This window comes from Leucopleurus acutus, assembly GCF_964270905.1.
Source record: "Leucopleurus acutus genome assembly, chromosome: 8".
Taxonomy (NCBI): Eukaryota; Metazoa; Chordata; class Mammalia; order Artiodactyla; family Delphinidae; genus Leucopleurus; species Leucopleurus acutus.
The window spans coordinates 101,144,689-101,172,429 of record NC_139151.1 but is presented as its reverse complement, the minus strand read 5'-3'; the positions used below and the strand labels follow the sequence as shown (position 1 = coordinate 101,172,429).

Genomic DNA, 27,741 nt, shown 5'->3' with positions numbered 1-27,741 from the left:
AGATTTATAAAACAGGGAATAAATTCTATATAAGCAAACTTTAGTCTCATTATTATGTACTATTTGCTTCCCTCATGCATGATTGAACTATAAAACACATTTATAGGGTTAAAATTTTTCCTTTGCTACGTGAAAAGGCAAGTCCCAAAGGAAGAAATACAAATGATTAAGACATATTCATGAAAATATGTGTTGCATAACAGTAATCAGGAAAGTACAAATGTGTCGGTACACAGTCTTTATGTGACAGTATCAACATTTCAAATGTTCACGTCTTTTGATCCACTATTTCACTTTTAGGAAATTACCCTAAGGGACTATCCATATGTAAGTAGATAAAAATATGTGGACAAAAATAATACTACTGTGGCATTATTATTATAATAGTGAATAATTGGAAACAACCCAAATATGTATTTTTGAGGAATTGGTTAAATTATGGTACATCACACAAAGGAATGAAAAGAAGTCATTTAAAAGGATAAGATAGATAAATGGATCTATCTGTATTTACATAGAAAGATATTCATGAAACGTTATTAAATGTAAAAAGATTGCAGAGTAGCATATATTGTAAGATCCTAATTATTGAAAAATATGTACATATAAGATGTTTTTAAAAGGAAAGTTTTGAAAAATAAAAATTTCCTTTTTTATTTCACTTTAAAAATATGTTAATATTAGTTTGCCCTGGGACTTCCCTGGCGGTACAGTGGTTGAGAATCTGCCTTCCAATGCAGGGGATGTGGGTTTGATCCCTGGTCGGGGAACTAAGATCCCACATGCTGCGGAGCAACTAAGCCCCCGTACCCCAGCTACTGAGCCTGCGCACCACAACTAGGGAGCCCATGCGCTGCAGTGAAAGATCCCGTATGCTGCAACGAAGATCCTGCGTGCTGCAACTAAGACCCGAGCGGCCAAATAAATAAATAAATAGTAAATAAATTTTAAAAAAACCTTAGGAAAAAAATATATTAGTTTGCACTTGTGTGTCTATTTAGGGAACTATATAGTCATTAGGAGGATTGTTCATGAAGAATTCTTGTTAGCTCTGCAAAGATGTATGTACTTTTTAGCTTTGGAGTTGGGTAGTTTGTAATTTTAGGGAACCTTTTAAACAAGATATTGAAGGGTTTTGAGTGAAGAGTAAATTTAGGGTGCTACATTGCAAATAGTAGGTGACTAGTGAATATTTGGCAAGTGCTTGATTGAGAACCACATAAACTTCATTGTGGGGGGGGGGATCTTTAAGTAGAGCTGGTACATTTCTCAGAGCTAGAAGAATACCTAGACATTTCAGTATATTTTCTCAAGTATATTCTTGTACAATGACTTGGTTGAGGTTCTGCAGCCCCGCCCCATATAACCTGGGCAAGACACCATTAGCCTAAGAATGTTTATGTTTAATCCAGAAGAGGATCTTCCTGTAGTTTCTGTAGGACATTTAAATTGATTAAGAACTACATTCTGGGGCTTCCCTGGTGGCGCAGTAGTTGAGAGTCCGCCTGCCGATGATGCAGGGGACACGGGTTCATGCCCCGGTCCGGGAAGATCTCACATGCCGCGGAACGGCTGGGTCCGTGAGCCATGGCCGCTGAGCCTGCGCGTCCGGAGCCTGTGCTCCGCTATGGGAGAGGCTACAACAGTGAGAGGCCCGTGTACCAAAAACAAGAACTACATTCTGAAGCTATTTTCTGCAAATGTTCCCCTAAGTACTTTAAGGATTGTTTTAGTGGTTTTTATTTATTTTTTAAATGAATAACCATTTATTCAGAGGTGAACACCTGTCAGACAGTCTTAGTTTTGGTATAATCGGTGCTGAGCTGCTGTTCCTACAATAGTTAGCTAGGAGATGAGCTCATTTTTGAGACTCCTTTTCAACTGACACAGGACGACTGTCTTCACCATAAAGAAATCTGTCTTCCTTTTTACTAGAGAAGAGAGACCTAATACAGTAACTACTGAATTGTTTAGAAATTAAACAGAAGAGATTGTAGGGAGCAGTCTTCTTGGAGGCCATGAGATTCTGAGATTGTCTCAGTCGTGAGACAGTTCTTGCCTGTTCTGAGTCTAAAACTCATATTTTGGTACAGCCTTCATAGAAACATTAATAGCTGAGGGTCTATGAAATCTGGGTAAAAACATGGATAATACAGTCTGTGGTGTCTAGATCCTGCTGCGTCTTTTGTGAAATAATTGCTGAAGCTCTCATTCTTTCAGTGTGGTGAATGTTGAAACCATAAAAAAATTATTTTTCTGAATAGGTAATGCACTCACATGTTTAAAATCCCAGAAAAGGTTAAGAAGTATTTAGTGAAAAGTCTCTCTTCCATTTTTGTAGGCTTCCAGAGTTTCTTTTAGTATATGCAAAGCAAATATAAATATACATGGGATAGCATTTTATGTACCCTATGTGTTTTTCACTCCAAGGTTATAAATAATTTGTCCCACTTTTTTTCTTGAAATTTTTCGGTTCCATTTTTCACATTATAATTTATGATCCAGTTTGGATCCAGCTTATTTTCTGAATGGGCACCTATTTGTCTCAACACTATTTGTTGAATAGTCCAACTTTCCCCCACTGGTTGAAATGTCACCTTTATCAAATGTTAAGCCACTAATCAATGTGTAATATAGGGATCAATCCCTTTTTAAAGTTGATGTAGGCCATATTTTGGCGCCGTCCTGAAAAGACTATAGAATTAAGAGTATTTAGATGGAGATTGGTACCCATTTACTTAGGTAGGACATTGAAAAACTTAAAAAAATTTTTGATGTCAGGAGACCTTATGATTGATTAGTTATTTAAGATGGGGTGGAAATCAGTGATTAGAAGTATATGTTACTATTTAGAGAAAAATCTCGTGTAGATTTCAATTTAGGAGCCATAAATAAATTCTAATTATAAAATTTAAAGCATGGGGGAAAAGTAAATTTTATTAGACTTCTGGAATTGGGGAAGGACTCTTTAAAATTAGAAAGAATAAAAGAAATTATCAAGGAAAAGTGCTGTAGTTTGAATACATAATAATCTTACGCATATTTACGAAAAGGCAAACAAACTGGAAAAATATTTTAGTTATCATGGTACACATAAGGATAACATATTTATTTATTTGCTGAAGAGTGACTGTATTCTAAGATAAAGGCCCTAATAAATAGTTCACTGAAAAGGAAATCAGCTGATGAACAAATATGAGAGAAAGTTTGGCCTAACTAGTAATAAAAGAAATAAAAGCAAATTAAAATAATGACCTACCATTAAAATTTTAAATATGCTATTAGATATCCAAAAGAAAGCATAAGTATTACATGTAAGAAAGGATACATGTAATGTATATATGTAAGGTATGAAACATAATTTAATGAACATCATCAACCCCACTACCCAACTTACTATCTAGAACTAGAATTGGCAAACTTTTTCTGTAATGAACTAAAAAGTAATATTTTAGACTTTGTGGGCCTTACAGCTACTCAGCTCTGCTGTTGTAGCAAGAAAGCAGCCGTAGACAATTGTATTAATGAATGTACATGGTTGTATTCCAACAAAACTTTCTTTACAAATAATAGTTAGCAGGTCGTATTTGGCCCAAGGGCTGTAGCTTTCCAGAACTACAGAACATTACAAGTACTATTTTCTATACCTGTATGCTTCTTCCCATCTCCCTGCCTCTCTACAGAAATAACCACTATTGTAAATTTTGCTTTTTCTGTCCTTGAATTAAAAAAAAGTTATTACTTGTGTTTGGTTCACTTAACAGTCTATTGCTAAGTTTCTTTAATTTTGAACTTTATAAACATATGTGGCCAACTTGAATTTTTACTGAGCATTTTATTTTTAAGGTTATCTGTATTATTGCATGTAGTTGTAATTCATTCAGTTTCATTGTAGTATAATAGTGCCTTCTGTAAATACAACAGTTTATTCTCAATGGTTTTCTCCAGTTTTTTGCTATTATGAACAATGCTGCCATGAACATTCTTGTATGTGTGGATATATGGGAATTTCCCAAGGGTATGTGCTTAAAAGCGGGATTGATGGATATTGGAATATGTAATATAGCTTCACCTTTACTAGATAATGCCAAATTGTTTTCCAAAATTCTTGTTCCAGTTTATAGTCCCTTCATCAGTGTATATAAAAATTCCCATTGATCCATATCCTTGTCAACACTTGGTATTATCAGACATCTTAGTTTTGCTAAGTTAGTGATATAAAATATCTCATTGTGATCTTAAATTGCATTTCCCTGATTACTAATGGGATTGAATATCTTTTCATGTATTTATTTCCATTCATGTTTCCTTTCCTTTGAAATTCCTGTTGTCCAGTTTTAATTGGGTTGTCTTTCTCTGCACTGTAAAGATCCTGTATGTCTACTTTAAGATATGAGCCTTGGGCTTCCCTGGTGGCACAGTGGTTAAGAATCCACCTGCCAGTGCAGGGGACACGGGTTCGAGCCCTGGTCAGGGAAGATCCCACATGCCACGGAGCAACTAAGCCCGTGCGCCTCAACTACTGAGCCTGCGCTCTAGATCCCGCAAGCCACAACTACTGAGCCTGTGAGCCACAACTACTAAAGCCCACGCCCAGAACCTGTGCTCTGCAATGAGAAGCCCACATACTGCAACGAAGAGTAGCCCCCACTCTCTGAAACTAGAGAAAGCCCGCGCCCAGCAATGAAGACCCAGTGCAGCCTAAAATAAATAAATAAAATAAGTACATTTATTTTAAAAAATTAAAAAAAGGTATGAGCCTTGTTGGTTATGCATTGCAGGTATCTTCTCCCATCCTGTGTCTTGCCTTTTCTTGTTTTAGTAGTAGTGTCTTAGTTTTAATGTGGTCGAATTCATTCACCTTTGATTTTAGGTAGTGCTTTTTAAGTCTTGTTTTAGAAAATCCTTTCCTTTCTCTACACACACACACATGCATACAAACACTCTTAAATTTTGTCTTTCATATTTGTGTTTAGTCGACTGGGAATCAATTTTTGTGTATGTGAGGTGGAGATCCGTTTTCTATTTTTGTACATAGATGCCAATACTTCTGACATCACTGATTGAACACTCTGTTTTCCCGTTATTTGCAATTTCTGTTACGTTTAAAAAAATCCTTTTATAAATGCATGGGTCAGATTCTAGGTTCTTAATTCTGTCCCACTGGTCATTTTGTCTAGCCCTGTGCCATTACTACATTATCATAATTAGTTATTTTATAATAAGAGTTGATATCTGGTATAACGATTCCCTCCGTTTTTTACCTGTAGTCATCTTCAGTAGTGTCTTAATTATGCTTTAGTCTTTGCTCTTCTGTGTAAGTTTTGGAATCAGTTTATCAGGTTTATTAATGTCCCTGTTTGGTTTTTGATTGGAATTGCATTGGATCTATAAATTGATCTGACGGGGATTGGCATGTATTTATGACAATGGGAAGGTATTCTTATCCTGAACAGAGTAATCTCTCTCCATTTATTTAGGTTTTTTAGTTTCACTTTATGAAGAATATAAAAACTTACTTGATTAAGGTCTTATACATGTTTTGTTAGATTTATTTTAGAAGTTTCCTTAGAAGTTAGAAATCTTAAAAATTATTTTTCCTAATCATGCTGGTATGTTGAAATGCATTTGATTTTTCTATATGATAAATTCAGCAATCTTGCTAAACTCTCATTATTTCTAATAATATATTTGTAAATATTACGTATTATCTACGTAATTCATGGAGAATGGAGTTTTTGCTTTTTTCCACATCAGATTTTATATTTTTTATTTTTTTGCGGTACGTGGGCCTCTCACTGTTGTGGCCTCTCCCGTTGCGGAGCACAGGCTCCGGACGCGCAGGCTCAGCGGCCATGGCTCACGGGCCCAGCCGCTCTGCGGCACGTGGGATCTTCCCGGACCGGGGCACGAACCCGTGTCCCCTGCATTGGCAGGCGGACTCTCAACCACTGCGCCACCAGGGAAGCCCTTCCTTCTTTCTAAAATAAGTATCTGTCGCTGGATTTGATTTCCTAATAATTTGCATAGGATTTTGGTATCTAAGTTTATGAGCAAGATTGGTCTATAATTTTCTGGTCACAAATGCCGTTGTCTGGCTTTGGCATACTGGTCTCACCCTTTCTCCTCACCGTGTTTTCTGGAAGAGTTCACATAACATTAAGGTGTTTAAAAGTCGTAGAAGAAACCTCTGAAACTCCTCAGGTCTGTGTGTGGGTGTGTGTGAATAGTTTTCACTGTTGATTCAGTTAAGCTCATTTTCTTCAGTTTTAGTCATTAGTTTTTTAGTTTTCTTTCCATTTTTAATATGATTACATATTGATTGATTGATTATTGATTGATTGATTGCTGTGTTGGGTCTTATCGCTGTGCGCGGGGGCTACTCTGTTTGTTGCGGTGCGCGTGCTTCTCACTGTGGTGGCTTCTCTTGTTGTGGAGCATGGGCTCTAGGTGTGTGGGCCCAGTAGTTGTGGCTTGTGGGCTCTATTACACAGGCTCAGTAGCTGTGGTGCACGGGCTTATTTGCTCTGCGGCATGTGGGATCATCCGGGACCAGGGCTCAAACCCGTGTCCTCTGCATTGGCAGGCGGATTCTTAACCACTGTGCCACCAGGGAAGTCCCAATGTAATATTTTAAGGCTGTCAATTTCTCTTAGTGCAGTTTAGATGGTTGTGTTAGGTGACATTTTCATTATCATTCACTTCTAAATATGTAGTATTTGATTTCTTTTATGGTTTCTTCTTTGACCTATGTGTTATTTAGAAGTATGATTTTTAACTTCCAAATGTTATGTGAATTAAAAAACTTTAAATTTAATTCTCTGCTACTTAAGCTTTTTTTTTTTGTTTTTTGTTTTCGGTACGCGGGCCTCTCACTGCTGTGGCCTCTCCCGTTGCGGAGCACAGGCTCCGGAGGCGCAGGCTCAGCGGCCATGGCTCACGGGCCCAGCTGCTCCGCGACATGTGGGATCTTCCCAGACCGGGGCACGAACCCGCGTCCCCTGCATCGGCAGGCGGACTCTCAACCACTGCGCCACCAGGGAAGCCCCTCTGCTACTTAAGCTTTTGATGATGCATTTATTGACACATTTTATCGAATACTTTGATAGTGTTTGAATGCTGTAACACTGAGTCTTAAACATTTGCTGATATATATTTTATGACCTAGACTTTTTATACATGTTCCATATGTGCTTGAGCACAGTGGACATTTTAATTTGGGGATGTAAGGTTCATTTGTATCTCTAAATCATACTTGTTAATTATGTCATTTTAAAAATCTTCACTAATTTTTGTCTCCTTGAGTGTCAGTAACATATGTATTGATATTCCACTGTTCTGGTGGATTTGTCAGTGCTCCCTTTTGTTCTGTCACATATTTTGAGGCTATTTTAATAAAGTTTTGAATTGATACATCTTTTTGGTATATTGAGGTAATATATAGTAACCCTCTTTATCCCTAATACCATTTTTTGTTGTTGTTTGAGCATTTTTATCTTTATTAATATGGCTATTCCAGCTTTGTTTTTCTTAGTATTTGTCGGTATATCTTTTTCTGTCATGTTCAACCTCTCTGTGACTGTATGTTTTAGGTGTGTGTGTCTCTTGTAAACAGCATATATGTGGATTTAACAAAAATGCAATTTGAGGGCTTCCCTGGTGGCGCAGTGGTTGAGAGTCCGCCTGCCGATGCAGGGGACGCGGGTTTGTGCCCCGGTCCGGGAAGGTCCCACATGCCGCGGAGCGGCTGGGCCCGTGAGCCATGGCCGCTGAGCCTGTGCGTCCGGAGCCTGTGCTCCGCAACGGGAGAGGCCACAACAGTGAGAGGCCCGTGTACCGCCAAAAAAAAAAAAAAAAAAAAAGAATTTCTTTGTTCACTTTCTTGTCCTGCTGACCTTCCTTCTGGAAACATTTTCCTTCTTTCAGAGGGTCTTTGCCGTGTGACAATTTTACTGTTATGTGTGTTTTTCTTTCTATTTAACCTGCTTGTTATATGCTGTGGTTTCTGAAGCTGTTGATTCATGTACTTCATTAGTTCTAGAGAGTTCTCAGCCATTACCCCTTCTCTTATTGCCTCTGATTCACTCCCCTTCATCTCCCAGGACTCCTGTTAGACATATATTAAATAATCTTATTCTGTCTTCCATATCTTAATTTTCTTCTTTATTTCCCATCGTCATCTCTCTGTGCTGCTCCTTGGTACATTATTCAGATCTCTTTTCCTCCAGAGGAGATTTGTGTTTGCTCCTTTGGGGAGCTAAGGGCTTACCCATCTGGGACCATTCCAGCTCCATTTCATGATCCAGCTTAATTTAGGAGTTATTTTTGCCCAGAGTTTGTCACCACGTTGCAGTGAATGGCCTCAAATAAGCCACAGCTTCACATGTACTTAGCTCAGTGCTCTGGTTTCAGCTCACTGCCCACCTGCTCAGCCCCTTGCAGCTCTCTTTTACTTCCAAGTCTACACTGTAATGGAATATATTGTGTGTAGGATCTTGTTAGGAAGAAGGTTCCTTCAGATTCTCTAGTCTTTAGTACTGTCAGAAGCAGAAGCTGCAAGACAGGGACTTCCCTGGTGGCTCAGTGGTTAAGAATCCGCCTGCCAATGCAGGGGACATGGGTTCAAGCCCTGGTCTGGGAAGGTCCCACATGCTGCAGAGCAATTAAGCCCGTGCGCCACAACTACTGAGCCCGCATGCCACAACTACTGAAGCCCATGTGCCTAGAGCCCATGCTGCACAAGAGAAGCCACCGCAATGTGCACTGCAATGTGCACCGCCTGTGCACACCGCAATGTGCACCGCCTGTGCACCGCAACGAAGAGTAACCCCTGCTTGCCTCAACTAGAGGAAGCCCAGGCAGCAATGAAGACCCAGTGCAGCCAAAACATAAATAAATTAAATACAAAACAAAACAAAACTGCAAGATACTATTTTTCACCAATCAAGTCAGTAAAAGTTTTAAAAACAATAAAAATCTCGGTGTGTTCAGAGTAGTAAACAAGTCTTCTACATTGGTGATGGGGTATAAATGGGTACGATCTTCTACAGAAGCAGTTTAGCAATATGTAAGAGCCTTAAAAAGGAAGGAGGATATTTTAAATGTTCATGGTGATTGTCTGATGGTGGGCTTTATATATGGTTGTTTTTTAAGTAGTTTTGAATGTTTTCCAGGAGTCTACATGGTTGTCACATACCTAGTAATTTCTTAGTTGACCCTATCATCTAAGGAGGTAAAAGTAACCTGAAGTTTTTTCTATGGAGATTTTTATGGCGATATTTGTAGTTGGAAAAATTTATAAACCACTTTTGTTTTATTCACTATGCTATCCCCAACTCTTACAGCAACGCCTGCCACAAAAGGGTGCCCCCAAACTGTTGAATGAATAAATAAGAATGTTTCAGTTTTGTAAACTTGGGTTATGGGCTGTTGAAAGAGTTCCCATCTTGATGTGGGTTCCCATCTACTTTCTTTTCAGTTGGTAGTCTGAATTAGTTGGGAACCTAGGAAGAAGTTAGATCATATAAATCAGATTCCTTGCATTTTCATAGTTGGGCCAGCGAGTTCTCACTTTGAGGAAAGAGCTCTATTTAATGGCTCTCTTGAACCCTCTGTGAGAACTTGGTAGAAGCTGAAAAGAAGCTATCACCTTTCCTGAGATAGTAGCCTTTTCCCTTTGGGGTGGCCCAGAGGGCTTCTCTGAGGAGATAATAGAAAATAAATATCATGGGGTCCAGGTGCTTTTACTTCCTTTAACGTTAGATAATGAACAAAAATAAAGCACGTGGGGCTTCCCTGGTGGCGCAGTGGTTGAGAGTCCGCCTGCCGATGCAGGGGACACGGGTTCGTGCCCTAGTCCGGGAAGATCCCACATGCTGCGGAGCGGCTGGGCCCGTGAGCCATGGCCGCTGAGCCTGCGTATCCGGGGCCTGTGCTCCACAACGGAAGAGGCCACAACAGTGAGAGGCCCGCGTAAAACAAACAAACAAAATAAAGCACGTGGATGAATAGTGAAATCTAATGGATTTAAGGGGGAGCGTGAGGGTACAGCAAAGGCCTGGCTTGGGAGAACCTGAGGGGTTGATACTTGATTTTCTGGAAGGCCTGTTAATGAAATTCTTTAAAAAGTGAAATTTCTTGAAAGTCTAGGGAGTAGACTGAATCTCCCAGAATGGAAAGCAGGGTAGGGATGTTCTGCATATTCTGTTCTGGACTAGAGAGGACTTAATACTGCAGAAGGGAAGGAGACAATACAGGTACATGAGAACAGAAACCCGCAAGCAATCTGGTCATTGTCAGAAAGTGTCAGACTCACAGTCTGGGACCCCCGCCCCTGTCGTTTAGCTAGCAAACGTTAGAACAACTAGATAGAGAGTGAAGATTGTGCGTTATGCTCCCCTTGGTTGAATAAATCTGTTGGGCTTATTGTTTCCTTTTTCTTGGTCCTGTGAACAGATATTGCCAGTGAATTCAAAGAGCAGTTAGAGACACTGATACCATATGTATTAAACCCAGCTAACTTAATGGAAAAGGAGATCAACGGCTCGAAAGTCACCTGTCGGGGGCTATTAGAATATTTTAAGGTAAATGTGGGTTTTTATTATTAAAATGTTTGACTTTTGGTTAAACTGATCTAGGTTATAAACTAACTTGGTTTCAATATTTTAAAGACTGGGGGAAAATTTCAAGGGGGAGATGGTGAGAGGCGTTTTGAGAGACTCCAGTGTCCTCCCAGGAGTGGGCCACTGGGTGGCAGTATCGGTCTAAGAACCAAATGGATGTTGTTTGCACTCTCTTAGAGGAGTAATTACTGTGGCTAAAGGAAGATTGTTCCTCAAGGAAGATGGTGTGGACAGGAGGTGGTTAGGAAGTTGCTGTGAGTAGGAGGAGACGGCACCTAGATGTGACACGACTACCTCAAGGCGGATGGTCACTCTGCCCACAGGTAGTGGTGAGGCCAGTGTGCATGGGGAGCCTGGTGGGAGTCCTAGACTTGTGCTGCTTTGAGAATATTTTCAGTTAACTAAAAAAATGCTAACATGCACTCAGAGGTGTGCTGTGTTTTTGCTAATTCCTGGGTGTTGATCTAGGTCTTTAGGAAAATGCAATTGTATGGTCACTGTTTGTAAAAATCAAAGTCCAGTTAAATATGACAGAATGGCATTTTTCATAATTGTTTTTATGTTTATATTCTAAGGCATATATTAAAATTTACCAAGGAGAAGATCTGCCTCACCCCAAATCCATGCTTCAGGTAAGCAGTTCTTTGGCATCCTAAATGATATCCTTTGATTACTTGAATTGACCCGTATACAGTAAGCAGAGTCCTTTAAGAAGAGAATGCTGTTGGTCCCCCCCTTTTCATTATGCTGAGGTCCATTCATGTTTAGCACATTTTCCAGCAGTGTGACTCCCTTCCGGTTTTCTTGTCTGTATTCATGCTGGTGAAGTTAGAACAGAATGGCTTCTTGCTGGGCCTGGTCTTCCCCCAAAACATACTGTGGAAAACAGGTTAAACATACCCAGTTCTGTTAGACAAATCATTTTCCTGTTACCTGTTGTCTCTTTTCATAGAACATGTCCGACGTATCTAAATATTTCCTGTTTACTAATCAGGTTTTTAATTTGCAAATAGTTTTATTTCCAACATTTTGATGTTTCCAAGATGTCATTTTGTTAAAACATATAATTTCTGACTTTCATGTGCTGAAGATAAGGCCATTTATTGCCAAATCTTTATTTTTATTTATTTATTTACTTTTGGCTGCATTGGGTCTTCATTGCTGTGTGCGGGCTTTCTCTAGTTGTGGTGAGCAGGGGCTACTCTTCGTTGCGGTGCACGGGCTCCTCTTTGCAGTGGCTTCTCTTGTTGTGCAGCACGGGCTCTAGGCGCATGGGCTTCAGTAGTTGTGGTGCATGGGCTCAGTAGTTGTGGCTCATGGGCTGTAGAGTGCAGGCTCAGTAGTTGTGGCACATGGGCTTAGTTGCTTTGTGGCATGTGGGATCTTCCCGCACCAGGGATCAAACCCGTGTCCCCTGCATTGGCAGGTGGATTTTTAACCACTGCGCCACCATGGAAGCCCCAAATGTTTATTTCTTTAGTAGGATAACATTTTCACAAAGGGAGCTAGAGATCGGGATTGATGTTGTAAAGATAAATTTTTCCTCTTCTTTTCTGAGTTACATCTATTTTTTAACACATAAAATCGAAGCAAAGGAAATAGTTTCAGAGGTTTAATTTTATGCTAAAGATTATGTATGAGAACATTTTTTGTTCTCTCTCTTATGTATGAGAACATTTTTTGGCAGAAAATTTGGCAGAAAAGGTATATTTTAATTCATAAATTGGGCTATATAGAAAGCTGAAAAACAGAAGAATAATAAAGAAGGGGGAATGGGGAATAAATAGGGTGAGAGAAAATTTTTACTTGGTTATTTGTGGAAGAACATTAAAAGAGAAAGGATTTATGGTTTGTGCTTTCATTTCTTAAAAGGCCACTGCTGAAGCCAACAACTTAGCAGCTGCAGCCTCTGCCAAGGACATTTACTATAACAACATGGAAGAGGTAGGTTGCCGGGCAGTCGTCTTATTCTGAAACACCTATAACTGGGCATGCTGCTGACTTCAGAAGTCCAAACATGATCTCGTTTAGTGTATCTTACGGTGATGAGGCAACATTCAGGTCTTCCTGCTTATTGGGGCCTTTTAATTATGGCCCTTTCTAAGCAAGGCTTTCTTACAGTGTCACAGCTCCTACTAATCAATATCACCCTGGTTACTAAGTGTGCTTTTCTGAGGAATTGAAACCAGACCTCTGGTGGTCTTGGTCATCATTTTAAAGTTAATTTCTAATATCTTAAAATATTCTAAGCTTTTCAGTGTTTTCACTTGTTTTATTTGGCATTTGTTTTTGAAGGGTTCTTCACCCTTCACATTGTGTCTTTATTCTTTTTAGGTTTCTGGGGGAGACAAACCTTATTTGTCTCCAGACATTCTAGAGGAGAAGCACTGTGAATTCAAAGAACTTGCTCTGGACCATTTTAAGAAGACAAAAAAGATGGGTGGGAAGGATTTTAGCCTTCGTTACCAGCAGGAGCTGGAGGAGGAGATCAAGGGACTGTATGAGAACTTCTGCAAGCACAATGGTAGCAAGAATGTCTTCAGCACCTTCCGAACCCCTGCAGTGCTCTTCACAGGCATTGTGGCTTTGTACATAGCTTCAGGCCTCACTGGCGTTATTGGTCTTGAGGTGGTGGCCCAGCTGTTCAACTGTATGGTTGGCCTGCTGTTGATAGCGCTTCTCACCTGGGGGTACATCAGGTACTCTGGTCAGTATCGTGAGCTGGGCGGTGCTATCGATTCTGGTGCAGCGTATGTATTAGAGCAGGTAAGTGGTGCCAGCTGAGCAGGCTGGCGGTTGATAAAGGACAGATATTTGTGCTTTGATTGTAAAATGTCTCCGTTTGGAAGAGTTCAATAGTGAAAGAAGGCATGAGACACTTCCCCTGGCCATTTTTTTTTTTTCTAATAGGCCTTACGTTTTATTATCCTTCTTTAGGATATTAATGTTTATTTGTAATATTTTGTTTCCACGCTTAAAAACTGCTCTTTAGTGCAAAAAAATTTCCAACTTACATATGTTGTGTTCTTCATGGGAAACTTTTAACTGCCTGTTCATCAGACATAATTCCTGTGTGAGTCTCTCCCCCATCCAAGGTTAGTTTGCTTCACTGAAAGTCACAAGCTTTGAAAAATATGAACCTTAACAAACTGAGACCTACTAATGGATGGCGTGTCTTTCACTTAAATCATTCAGTAAGCCAGTGGCTTTTGACATTGACATGATCTCTAGGTTTATAGATCCTTGAGACTCGGCTTTCTCTTTCTGAGTAGCAGGAACATATCACTTAAGTTAGAAGCTTGTGGTAAAGCCAGGAGAGCTGCCCACCCCATTCCAGTAAGGTAGCGGAGGCTCAGCTGATGGACTCTCTGGGGAGTTAGCAGCTGCCACAGGCTCCCCGACCCCTGCGTTTTCATTCCCTTATTTTCTATAATAACATAGTAACAATGTAGACAGAGATTTTCGGAAGTTTGTCTCCAATGGCTTACTCTTTTGATGCTGTGCTGTATTTTATTAACTGACGCGCTGAATAAATGGGTTTTTGCAGGCCACTTCTCACATCGGTAATTCCACCCAGGCTGCTGTGAGGGATGCAGTTGTTGGGAGACCATCCTTGGATAAAAAAGCTCAATAGCATCTTAACAAGAGGATCCAACAAGACCCCGGCCAGCCCCTTCTGATTTCTGGGCTTCTGCCACGGCCACAGGTCCAGGTGCCAAGGAACACAGACCTGGGACCATCTGGAAAGAGCTGAAACACAGCACTAATAAATGAACAGACCTTTCCTGTGGTTTCAAATTCTTAAACACACTTCCATTTCTCTTGGAAACATTTCTTTTCCTTGCTGGTATAGATCCAAGCCTCTGTCTGTCTTCTTATTACTCTCTGCTTTGTGCACTTTATGGGGAAAAAGCTAAAAGAAAAAATGGAAATGCGGTTTTGTCCTTTATGTGCCATTTAGTGCCTTTTAAGGTTGAATCCATGCTTTTGAGGACATAATAGGGAGGGGACTGAGGATAACCACATGAAAGATGCTGTTTTGGTGAATTATCAGTTCTTTTGTACCTTACTCTTTTGAAAAGGATTTTTTTTTAAAGTTTACAAAACTTGCAAAAGCTTCAGAACTAAAGACTGACTAAAAATGATGCCATTACACTTTTAAAGTCTTATAATATTAGAGAATTGTTTTTGCCACATAGTATGGAAAAATTATATCGTATTTAACTCTACCGTACACTGAAATTTAAGGTCTGTTTCCTGACAGGCTGGCAGTTTTGTTAGAACATACTCTTTATTTTATTTTATTTTTTTGCCTTCATTCATTCCTATAGCTTCTTTCTAGAAAAGAGACAAATAGGGCTTGAGAAACCAGAGCAGCTTGTAATAAAAGGAATGAGCTTTCATACTTTAAGAAGAAAGCTTGAGTTTAAATGAACCATGTGACCTCTGATAAGTCATTTGAACTTGTGCCTTGGTCAGATTCACTGATTGTAGGTTTATATACATATATGTATTATACATAACTCACACACAATTGTCATTTGAGAGTTTTTGTTTTTTAGAGTTCTGTATGAGAACAGAACTTTATCAAGGATCAGAGGAAAGACATTTACCAAACATAACTGCCTTTAACTGGCATCCTATTTCATGTGGTTTAGCAGTAAATCAGGTCTTTATCCACAATATTTATTTGCATTCTCCTATTCACCGTCTAATATTTTTAATAATGGAGCTAAAACTGTCAGTTTTATTGAATCATCTTTTTAACTTTATACATGACTAGTCTGGTAGCTTTAAAATAGCTTTGGCTTAGTAAGGACCAAAGTCCCACCCAAATATGGACATATAATATCTAGAAGTATCTAAGAATTCTTCATTTACCTTGATCATGTGATAAAAAACTTTATCAGTTGCCTTTTCCTTTGGTTTTATAATGGTGAATTGTTGTGGATTTTAAAACTTCATAAAACTTGCCTGCAGGTATTTATATAAACATTCAGGTATGTGAGCCTTAATTCTTAAGATAATTTAACTTTTGCTGTGGGAGGTAGGGAGGTTTAGGCAAATTCTAAGGGTAAATTCTTTATACGTGAAGTATGAATGGAAGGTAGAAAAAGTCTCTTCTAGCATGTAATCTCTGTCAAAGAAGATTTCTCTTGACTGTTTTAACACTTTACCACTCAAGTATTTTTACAGGTTCTGAATTAATTCCAAGTGTTTTATGTATTTTTTCATATTTACATACCATCTTGCCCTGAAGTTCTTGCTGTTTTATTCAACTGGAATAAATTCTAGAAGAATTCCAGCTTGTCCTAAAAACCGTTTACTTGCATATCAGTGACACTTAGCCTTATTATCAATAAATTAAAAACTTAGTTTTGAAATTTTGGTGCATTTTCAGGTGGCCTCTCATCTTCCTGAAGGTTGATACTTATTTGCTAAAGGCCTTACAGATGTTGAGATACTTAGCTTTTAATGCATTTGTATAAGCACATTTATAGATTTCAGAAAAATTGTCTAGAATTATCCTACTTTTAATGGTGAGAAAGGATGCTGTTTAAATTTTATTTTAATACTAAAATATTAGATTTTTAAAAATAAATATATGATGTATGATTTAATGAAATCTTAGAATTTAGTTACAGTTTAAATCCACCATTTCTGTTTTGATCTTAAAGGAATAACTTTGTTTAATTACCCTGGGGAACCCTTATTTTTTTGTCTTTATCAGTTAACTTATTCTGCCTCTGGAAATTGTTTATAATATTTTCTCAGTGAGGATTTTTATGAGTTTCCTTTGGCCTCTTTTTTTTTTTTAACAGAAAATTGATGATTTTATGGCAGCTTTTCCAATAAAAGGTACATTCTCATTGCTGGCTATAAATTGTCTTGGGGAGGTTTATAACCAGGTTGAAAAGAATGTCTTTTACCCCTTACCTTCCCTCAGCCGTTAGTTTGTGGGTCAGGGACATTACTTAGGACTACGTTTTTGCTTGGTGTTTGTTGTTCTGCCACTCCTGCCTTTCCATGCAAGCATTTTAAATTTGCACATTCCTAACAGTATATGGGGCACATTCCTATTAACATATAAAAGGTTTTCAGAATTTTCTGTGAAAATACTTCATTTTAGGAGAGGTTAAATATTGTTAAGTTTTTTGTTTTCTTAATACTTCCAGTTAGCTTCTAAGTAAAAATAATAGAATCAAAATTTCGATTGTTTCACTGAGGTGTGTAGACAAAATGAGGGAAAACTATCATGTATGGTGATAAAACATCCGTAGAGTCATAACCTTATTTTAGCAGTATACCAAGAGATCTGTTTTCCCGCAGAGGTTTATATAGTAACAGCTACTTCATACTTGGTAGAGTTGCCTGTGAGTATTGTTTTTGTTTTACCTGGTTTTTCTTTTCTCTTTCATGAAGTAAAATGCTTTATGCGAACAAACAGACAAACTGCCTTGTACTGGCAGTGCGTTTCTTTAACAGGTCATACCCAGCGTTCCACCTGGCTTATGAAAATGGTGTCTTGGATAGGGTGAGTTTGGATGAGTGTGTATGTATGTATGAGTTACAGAGAAATTAAGTAGTTGATTTAAGTCCAGGCAAAAGCGATTAAAAAACAGTTTTATTTTTCCCTAGAGTATTTTTTTTTAAATAATGTAAACTTACATGGACATCTGCATAGAGCTATTGAAATGTAATTTAGGATTATTTAGGATGGCTGCCATCTAAGGTCGCAAACATGGGCTGCATCATTCTGGCTTACCTTTAGATCCAACAAAATTTTAGTCAAGAATAAGGGCATGACGAAGACAAGCTTCAGTTCCTAAAACACAAACTGTTTGTGTAGGTGGTGTTTTAAAATGACCTTCAAAAGCCCATTTGTAAGAGACCATTTTGCATTTGAATCGTTTTCCTTCTGTTAAGTCCTATTGTAGCTATGTTTTGGATAGTGGTTCTCCTCTACCTTGAAGTGCATAAAACTTACCCCTGGGAGGCATATTTAAAGAAATTCAAATTCCCAGCTTTATACCCAGGGATTGCCTCAGTGTGTCTGTCTGGGTCTGGGTTGTGGCCCTGGAATCACCACTTTTAAAAACAGCATCACAGGTGGTTCAGAGACCACAGCGAGAGAGACTGCTCGGAGGGATGGGAAAGTGCAATTCAGTGTTGTCTGGAGGCAGGTGGATGGCTTTTGCCTGAGGTTCAGAATAGGTGGTCTACTGCCAGATACAATCACTGAGAGTTTACAGTGTTCAGAGTAATAAGGATGCCTTTAGTCTAGAGGATTATCTAAACTCTGTGAAAATGTTTTTCTAAATTAGGAAGTCCTAGTGCCTTCTCTGAGAGATGAATGTACAAGTATCCTATTTACTACCGGGTGTAATTAGGATTTAAAAAAAAAACTATTTTGAAAGTTGTTTTTCTTTTAAAAAAACAAAGTTCAGCACTGTGACTTTGAACCTCTAAATCTTTTATGCACAGAAAACCTTAAACCTAAGTAAAAATGAACAAAAAGGAAGGAGAAGATCATAACTGTGAAAATTAGCCACAAAATAGCCCTTACCAGGGACTTTCAAGACAGATATAAGGGCAGAAAGATTTTAGAAGAAATTTTTCTTCCTGGGAAAGGCATTTCAGGTGCCAGAACTAAGATTTAAATGTAGTGTTTTATGACCAAGGGAAGGCGGCGTTTGATTCCCAAAGTTTCCAATTTCGATGAATAAATGCTATCATGGACTTAAGCCTTAAAGGAGTTAATATTAATTTTGAGCATATATAGAATTTCCTCTGATTTCTTCTTCTTCAAAAAAAAAATGTTCAAAGCACTTTCTTTCTCCTAGACCCTTTTTGAATGGCTTTAAAATTTAATATACTTTTTTAAAAGTGCAATGGATTAGATTATGCTATTAGTATATTAAAAGCTTGTTTCTGTTTCTTAGTTTTAAGGTCATTTAATGGAATAAAGATCACAGCACCATGTTACTTGTGTTTCTTCTTTCTCTGTTCTTTAACATGGGAGGATCTGTGAAGTACATTTGGGCTTGGCAAAGCAAATAGGATCTCTAAGGGGATGAAAACTTGGGTCAAAGGCGCAGTGGTCATGCGGTTTGAGTGAGTCAGCTTTCTCTGTCCTGCAAAACAATACTGAACTAGTATCTTACTAGCATAATGCTGGAGCAGGCTGTGCTGTTGGAGGTATTGGGTAAAATGCAGCTAACTGGTTAATGGTTCCTTGTTGGGAGTGGGGTGAGGTAAAGAAAGCTCTACTGAAAGCTTTCCCTTTCACTGACGACCTTGGAGGCAGTGGGGAAGTTGGTTTGAACTTCTCAAATATTGACTAATCACTTTACATACCCAATTTAGCCTTACAATAAAAAGATTTATTTCCTAGTTTGAAACATACACTGGGTGGGGTCAGTAGCCTCCATCCCTCCATCCATCCATCCCTGATCGTACCAGGCTGGGTGTTGCACTGAGTTCATCGCAGTTTAGTAGGGAAGGGGCAAACTCACAAGTAGATGAGATACGAAGAGTATGGGGAGTGATGATTCCTCCATCAGCGTAGGCTGGGGGGAAGGAAGGACCAGGGTGGGAAAAGTGGTCGTGGGGGGGGAGACGTCAAGCAAACTGGCTTGTCTTTGGTGCATTGGCATTGTTGCCTTTGATGACCGTAAACAGTTTGCCAAAGATAAGTCCAACTCTAACTAGCTTAATAACTAAAAAAACAGAATTGTAACTATGAAAAAGTTTCTTATAATTGGCTGTCTAGAAGTTAAGCTAGCATGAGGCCCTGGAAGAACTCAAATGTCAACAGGACTATTATCTCCTGTATGCAGTGGCTGCATTATTTGCTCTTGCAGATAGATCTCCATGCTGCCGGGGAGGGCAGGAACACATGGCTCCAGGCTTATATCATCTCTTTTAAGTCCCCAGAGGAAAGAGGCTTTTTGACCCACTGCCTATTCAAAAATGTGTATTTATGTATATATATATATACACACACACACACACACACACACACCCCTCCATCCTAGAGAAAGATTCTGACTGGTCTCTGGCTTGGGTCATATGCTCCTTCCAGGGCCACTGCCTAACCTGAGGGCTGGGGCATGATAGCCAGCCATATGTAGGTCACATGTGTCCCTACTCGGGGTGATGGGGGTACTGTGATTGGCGGCTCCACCAGAACTACATGGAGTCACCAGATGAGAGACTGCTGGACAAAAACGAATGTCCACTGCAGTTTTCAGTTCCCCAGACTGGCCATTTAACAAGCTAGTGGAATGAGAGCCTGCAACATCTCGGGAATGTGCTTTTAAGGGGAAATAGACGTGGTGATGCGCATTTATGCAGTGGAAGCTCTTCAGGGCCTCTCGAGGGGTTTATTCTCACCTCTTCAGTAGGGTTTGAGGGGTTGCAGAGATAGGCAATTCACAAGGAAGTTATACTTCACTTTCCTTTCACAAAAGCCTGATTTTTCCAGCCAGGACGAACTGTCAAAATTGGTATATTCACAAAGCCTGCCCGGAGTGGCCTGGATACACGTAAAAAGCCTGCATTCGCTTGGCCGACGGAGCACCTTTCCCCTGAGGGGTGCTCCAGGTTTGAGCTGCTGTTAAGCGTCAGAGCCCTCATGTTATCGTGAAATGCTCCCGCTATGGATTCTGCTCCCTTAGATGCGGTTTGCTGCCCACTCTTCCTACCCCCTCCCTTTCCTCTTGGCCTGGCCTTGATACTCGTACCCGCCCCCCACCTGCTCAGAATCCCACAGGGTCTCTTAGGCCTGCTCGGCATTTAGCCTTGTGCCGTTTCCTCCCGCTTCCTCAGTTACTTCTTCCTCAGAGGCAGCACGACAATGGATCTCATGGAGGAGGAGAACCATCAGAAGGCAGAGAATGGAGAGATTGCAAATAATTAAAAATTAATATTTTCCACCTGTCACAAGAAGAGTAACGGGGCTACACAGCTGGTTGCAGAAAAGACTGGAGGCTTCGTAGGCAGATGGCAGTTTGATCCTGGCTGTTTTGATCTTGGCTTTCCACCCAAATCGTTGTTTTGGACTTGGAATGGGGCTTAAGGGCAGACTATCTTGCTGGGGATGGTGGTGGCATCACATGGTATCTTCTCTTGGGGGTTTTCTTACACAGCTCCACTTTTGAGAGCTGTGTGAAAGGTCAAAATCACTTCCTTGACATCCCCGCCCCTCAGTGTTCTTTTTATTTTGTTTTTCCTGGCAGAGCAACAGGAAAAAAAAAAGGGGAGGGAGGAAGGAAGGAAGGAAGAATAAGAAAGTGAAGGAAGTGACATCTGGGCAATACTGAAAGCAGAGAGTAAGAAGAGGCAGAATCTGTGGTTTCCTCAAAGCTGAACCTTTCCATCCTGGGTTTGACTGCCTTACAGGTAGTCTCTTGCTCCATACACATAACAGCTTGTTGAGTGAGTAGTAATACACATAAAGCTCTGGTGTTTATTTTCAGTGCCCCTTGCCGGGAAGCTGGTGAGTAACGTGATGTTGATGAGCACGTTCCTTCTTGCTGTTAACAACAGCCAACGGGTCCCGAGTAAGAACTTGCCCCGTGCCAGACATAAGCCTCATTTCATCTGCTGCTTTCCCTTTGGGGAATGTATTTTTTTATATTATCTTTTTTTTTTCCTATAAATTTACTTATTCATTTATTTATTTTTGGCTGTGTTGGGTCTTCGTTTCTGTGCGAGGGCTTTCTCTAGTTGTGGCGAGCGGGGGCCACTCTTCATCGCGGTGCGCGGGCCTCTCACTGTCGCGGCCTCTCTTGCTGCGGAGCACAGGCTCCAGACGCACAGAGCTCAGTATTTGTGGCTCACGGGCCCAGTTGCTCCGTGGCACGTGGGATCTTCCCAGACCAGGGCTCGAACCCGTGTCCCCTGCATTGGCAGGCAGACTCTCAACCACTGCGCCACCAGGGAAGCCCTATATTATCTTATATATTGTACAATATCATCACCACTCCACTGGCAGATGAACAAACAGGCTGAGAGAGGGAAGGGTGCCCTGGACCCTGTAGGTAGCCAGGGACAGGATTTGGCCCACGCGTCCTGATTCCAAGCTCGGTGCCGGCGGGACGGAGCAGGAAAATAGAGATGAAGAGGAGCTGCTTCTACCCTTTAGGAGTCACAGACCACTGCACAGGAAGGGCCTGTCTTTGGTCACTCGTTCACTCATTGATTCATTGATCCATTCATTCATTCATGGAATACCTGCTGTGTACCAGGTGGGTGCCAGGTTTTGGGGATATCTAATGGCTTAAGACCCAATAGTTAAAAGTACTTTCTCTCTGGTATGCCCTTGCCTTTAAATGGCTTTAAAGCTTAATATACAGTAGTCCCCCCTTTTCCTAGGGGCATACGTTCCAAGGCCCCCAGCAGATGTCTGAAACCGTAGGAAGTACGCAACCGTTAAGATAGTACCCGCTTATCCACAGTGTTGTCTCCTTGTTTGTTACCCAGCGGACTGCAGAAAAAGAAACCGCGGATAACGGGGGGCCTATTGTAGTTTTAAACTACAGTATAAGCCCACTGGCGTGGAGGAAATGAGCAGATTGATGACACTCCAGTGTGATGTGTATACAAGATCTTAAGTTGAGCGGGCCGCAGCGCGTGCGTAGCCGAGGTGAGGAGGCGGTGGCCCTGCGCTGGGTTCTGGAGGCGCCTCCGCGCAGGGGAGGGTGTGCTGAGAGGCTTCCGGGGTGAGCGGGGAGCGTCCTGGTATGTCTGGTATGTCTGCCCCAGAGGCTGGAGCAGGCTGTCACTGTCGCCGGGGCAGGGAGCTCTGCGAGGCTCTAATTAGTCAGTCTCACGGGGAGGGGCCAGTTGACCTCACGCTGGCCTGGACTCTGCGGCCATTTAGCCGGTTCCCTTTTCAGTGGAGGCCGCGCTGCATTCCAAGTCCTCGAGGTGGGGGGAGCGGTACTTCCCGGAACTTGAGGAAGGGTGAGACGCTTGCGGGGGCTCTCAGGTGTTACAGGCTGTGGTGGGGGATGGAGAGCTTGGGTGAGGCGGGAGTAAACAAGTTAGGGAGCCGCTGAGGGCGGCGGCCGGGGACGGAGGGCCCGGCGCGAGGGCGGCCCCGCTGACTCTCTGGGGGCGCAGCGCACCCTGGTAGGTGACACGGCTCGCGCTCCCCGCCGCTGCGCCGCCCGGCTCTCCGGTATCAGGTGTACCTCCCTGGCCCCTGCAAGGGATTCATCCGTTCACGGCCAAGTGCAGGGGCAGGGAGGGGGCCGGCGAGGAATTCGCAGGGAGTGAGCCCGTTGTTCTCGGAGGGGTTAGAGACCAACCGGGCACGGTCTCCCCCGCCAGAAGCCACAGTCCCCTGGGGTCTTGGGGACTCTGTTTCCTGCTACTGACAATGAATCCCTGCTCCCCCGCTGCCTCAGGCGTTTACTCAGCTGATAAAGCCAACTCCAGCGTGAAATTGAGGGCCTCCATTACCGAAGGAGATGCGCGCGCCCGTGGTAAGTTGAAGGGGGGCGAGTGGGCTGGGAGTGGGGGCCGTGTTTCGGTGGGTCTGAGTCATAACTTAGGAGAGAGAGGGTCCTTGAGGATGTGGCCTCCAGATGTGGATGCCCCACTGGCCGGTGGGCATCAGGTGTGAGATGCGCGTCGGTGGGTATCCGTTGGAGTTGTCTCGGTGTGAGTACCTGCGTGGGCGGGTTGGGAGGCCGCCCTGCCTGAAACAGGCCCCCAGGAGCGGGGAGGCAGCAAGGAGAGATTTGCCCCGCCAAGGTCCTGTGCTGCCTTCCCGAGTCAGACCAGAACACCTGGGTGGGCTCCTAGGGCTGAGTGTCTGGGGCTGCACCTGCTGCCCCCCGAGCCTGGGTCTGACAACAGGTGATTCTTCCGGCCTCAGCTGATGCACCTCATGACCAGCCCTGCCAGCAAGTTCCCAACTCTCACTTTTCCTATGGTTCAGAAATCATAAAGGTGCTTAGCAAATGCTTCCTTTCAGCCTAGCTGGACCTGCTCCACAGAGGTTCTGAGCCCGGCTTTTGAGGTAGACTCCCCCCGGGACCGTGTTCCTGCTGAGCACCTAGCTGTGGCACTTTGACCAAGTTTCAAATCAACTCTCTTCCCCAGAGTGAGGATTATACGACTTAATACTTACGAAGTGCTCAGAACAGTGCTTCACACACGTATTATGTGCTCAACCGTAATTCATTGTTATTATGATTATGATTTAATCCATGTAAAGGGCTTAGCACAGTGCCTGGTATTAGGGTGTACCTGGAACATTTGATGTCTGGAGTGGTCATTTGAAAACATCCTCTCCGTTAACTAGCAACATTATTTTCAGTAATAATCGTGAAATGAATAGTAATAATGGCCAGAAAAGAAACACAGTCAAGGTTCTTCTGTTGAGCTTTGTATATGAAATCATGCCAGTGAAAATATAAAAACTGAAAAATAAAGTAGGTGTTATAGAGAAAAATAGAAGTAATGGGTTAATAGCTTTTAATTGCATTAGTGTATTTTTGAAGAAAACGTATTCTTACATATAGGTTGGTCACAGTAGTGAATAATAATGCCATTACAGTTTCTGTTTTGGAACTTTGGTTTCTGAAAAGTTGTCCTTGACTTTGACAAAACTGCTCTTCTTTGTATATTCATGTTCAACACTCAGTAGAGCTAGATTTGTCCATTTATCTTTATTCACAGTTGAAGAACACTTTTTAAATTTATTTATTAAAAATTTTTTTTATTGAAGTATAGTTGATTCACAATGTTGTGTTACTTTTTGCTGTACAGCAAAGTGAATCAATTATACATATACATATATCCACCGTTTACATTCTTCTCCTATATAGGTCATTACAGAGTATTGAGTAGAGTTCCCTGTGCTACACAGTAGGTCCTTATTAGTTATCTATTTTATATATAGTAGTGTGTATATGTCGAGAAGACACTTTTTATTAATTTTAATTTCAAAAGCTTCTCTCATATGAAACAACAGATATACAAATTGGAAAAACCTTAAACATTAGGATAAGTTTGTCAGAAATTCATAAAAATCCCATTTCATAATAAATTGGAGAAATTGCAATGCTGCCTATGTCTTAAAAAATTAATTCTAGTGGCTTCTGTGTTTTATTTATTTTTGCTGATCTCTAGATCTCTCTCTCTCTCTTTTTTTTTTGGCCACACCACATGGCTTATGGGATCTTAGTTCCCAGACCAGGGATTGGACTGGGTCCTCAGCAGTGCGAGTGTGGAGTCCCAATCCCTGGACCACCAGGGATTCCTGATTTTTTTTTTAAATTTATTTTATTGGAGTATAGTTGACTACAATGTGTGAATTTCTGCTGTACAGCACAGTGATTCAGTTATACACATATATACATTCTTTTTCATATTCTTTTCCATTATAGTTGATCACAGGATATTGAATATAGTTCCCTGTGCTATACAGTAGGACATTTGTTGTTCATCCATTCTAGTGGCTTTGTTTTTATTTTGATTTTTTATTATTATTTTTTAAAACATTTATTTATTTATTTGGCTATGCCGGGTCTTAGTTGCCACGTGCGGGATCTAGTTCCCTGACCAAGGGTCTAACCCGGGCCCCCTGCATTGGGAGCATGGAGTCTTAACCCTGGACCAGCAGGGAAGTCCTCATTCTAGTGGCTTTTAAATATATCCACATTTAAAACATTTTCACTGAAACATATTCACCAGAAAATTCATTGTAAGTTTTTCTCTTATTTGGCAAAATTCTCCCCAGTTTTTCTTCCTTGGCAAAAATCAGAGAAAATGGCTGAATGATGGTAAACTTTGACATTTATTTAATCCATTGCTTTAGAATGAGAGTCTAGTTCTTGGTGAAGTTGATCCAGACTTTCAAACACTTCTCTTTCAAACACTTTTCTTCTGGCACTGGGAGAGCAGACTCTTGTCTTCTGTTTAAACACAGGAAAATGTAGGATCACAGGGGTTGGTGGCCCAAACTGTGCTGAAAGTGAACTTGAACCATTCTGAGCCATTCAGAACTTAGTGTTGGAACAGACACATGTAACCGAGTCTGTGTATGTTGGGGGTTGACTGTATAGCTGGGTGTTCTCTGATTAAACTTCCATGTAGAAGACTGAAAGAATAAGAAATGAAAGTGTGCTAATTTAAAGCTCACATATATATTATTATTTTTTTTAAAAAAATAAATTTATTTATTTATTTATGGCTGCATTGGGTCTTTGTTGCTGCGCGTGGCTTTCTCTAATTGCGTTAAGTGGGGGCTACTCTTCGCTGCGGTGCGCGGGCTTCTCATTGCGGTGGCTTCTCTTGTTGCAGAGCACGGGCTCTAGGTGTGCGGGCTTCAGTAGTTGTGGCACATGGGCTCAGTAGTTGTGGCATGCGGACTTCAGTAGTTGTGGCTCGGAGGCTCTAGAGCGCAGTCTCAGTAGTTGTGGCACACGGGCTTAGTTGCTCTGCGGTATGTGGGATCTTCCTGGACCAGGGCTTGAACCCGTGTCCCCTGCATCGGCAGGCGGATTCTTAACCACTGCGCCACCAGGGAAGTCCCTATATTATTAACTCTCAACAGGAAGTGCATGAGTTAGAACTTAGACCAATATCACTGATATTGTTTAAAAGTGTTGGCACACGGTGATAGTAAACAGCAGACTGATTTTTGGTGTGTCTTATCATGGTTTTAAAATTCTCTATGGACAACTCTCCCCTATTTGTCTGCGCCCAGAGGATTCGGCTCTCACTCTCCCACTCTGGGTGTGCCACTGCCTGGCTCTTAGGGCTTGACAAATGTTAGTTGTTGTTAAAGCAGCTGCCTGGACCTCCCTGGGACCGAGAGGCTGTGTCTCCCCCATATGGGCCCACGTTTCTCCAAGCCCTTTAGTCCAGCCCTGAGTCCTCCTGGTCAGGGCCAGCGCTGACCATTTCCCTCCCCTCTGTGTTCTAAATTTACTTAGAATTCGTGGGCCAGGAGCTTTGCCTTGCCTTCTCCACCCACCCTGCCCTTAAACCTGTGGCTTGTTGAGCAGCGGCTGCTGGGGGCGTGAAGCTCCAAAGGGCATCTGAGGCTCCAGATATGCAGAAATCGATGGGCCTGCTCTGGTCTCTGACTCTAGACTCGCTTATTGACTTCTTTATGACCCTCTAGGTTTGCCTGATGATCTGACAGATCTCTGTGGGGCTAGTTAAGGTGCAAAAGGGAGGGGGCGGGGCCAGAGGCTGGGCGGGGCTTGAGGAGGAAGCAGTGTGTCCCTCCTGCCCACAGACCTCTGCTGAGAATGTTGTAGGTGCCTGGCTGGTTGCTCAGTCCAGCTGGAGAGCTGGGCAGGGAAACTGATCATTCCTTCCCAGGGGCTCAGCCCAACAGTTGTAGTCATCGGATAAACGGAGCTGCGGCTGATAAACACTGTCTGCCCTGGAGTCTGGGGGAGGCGCTGAGGAGGTGGAGACGTGAGGGATGAGTAGGAATTTGCCAGTGGACAGTCAGGGGCATTGCAGGACTAGAGCACAGTGATGTGGAGGCACAGCTCGCCATGGGGATGCTGAGCAGATGTCAGTAGCTTCGTGTGAATTACTGGGTGTGGTGAAAAGAACTGGGCCTTTGGATTCAGGAAGACCTTCAGGATTCAGCGTAATCCTGGCATTGCTTCTCAGGGAGTTCTCTTGGGCCAGTTACTTCCTACATCTGAGCTGTTTTCTGGTCAGTGAAATGGGCTGCTGTAAGGATTCCCGGTAACCTGTGAAAACCCCGAGGAGGGCATGGTGACAGCGGGGGTGGTTCCCACATGAGTTCAGGGGGAGTCCTGGTTCCCGTGGGGTGAGGTTCAACATGTAGAACAGGTCTGAGGCTTGGAGGTCAAGAGCCTGGGAGGGCGAATGAGTTTTGCCTCCTTTTTCCAGGATACACATGACCTTTGGGTTGCTGTGGCTGGACCTGGTACCCACTGGAGCTGCCACTGTCCCTCTCCCGGAGGCTGGCAAGGGAAGAGGTGATGTGTCAGCCTAACCCCTCCTCTACCTTCTCACTGGGCCCGAGGCTGGGGAGTCTGCCCCCCACCTCGAGTTCCCCGGACCCACCCAGCCTGGGGCACAGGGTCCTCAACCCTCTAATAAGCGTTAA

The 27,741-nt window shown here is 41.9% G+C and overlaps 2 protein-coding genes across 5 annotated transcripts in view; both read left to right on the top strand.

Annotated features, from left to right (window-relative positions):
- The window catches only part of ATL3 (atlastin GTPase 3), a 51,519-nt gene extending 32,916 nt beyond the window's left edge, over positions 1-18,603 (top strand). For all 4 annotated transcript variants that reach the window (XM_082844806.1, XM_082844807.1, XM_082844808.1 and 1 more), the window contains exons 9-13: positions 10,456-10,583; positions 11,198-11,254; positions 12,495-12,566; positions 12,957-13,388; positions 14,170-18,603. In XM_082844806.1, the coding sequence (XP_082700932.1) occupies positions 10,456-10,583; positions 11,198-11,254; positions 12,495-12,566; positions 12,957-13,388; positions 14,170-14,256 (776 nt within the window). In that variant the 3' untranslated portion in view covers positions 14,257-18,603. The remainder of the gene's footprint in view (positions 1-10,455; positions 10,584-11,197; positions 11,255-12,494; positions 12,567-12,956; positions 13,389-14,169) is intronic.
- Positions 18,604-22,460: 3,857 nt separating this feature from the next.
- The window catches only part of LOC309965584 (phospholipase A and acyltransferase 3), a 30,431-nt gene continuing 25,150 nt past the window's right edge, over positions 22,461-27,741 (top strand). Inside the window, exons 1-2 of the mRNA XM_082845136.1 lie at positions 22,461-22,592; positions 23,039-23,116. Coding sequence (XP_082701262.1) covers positions 23,102-23,116 — 15 coding nt within the window. The 5' untranslated portion in view covers positions 22,461-22,592; positions 23,039-23,101. The remainder of the gene's footprint in view (positions 22,593-23,038; positions 23,117-27,741) is intronic.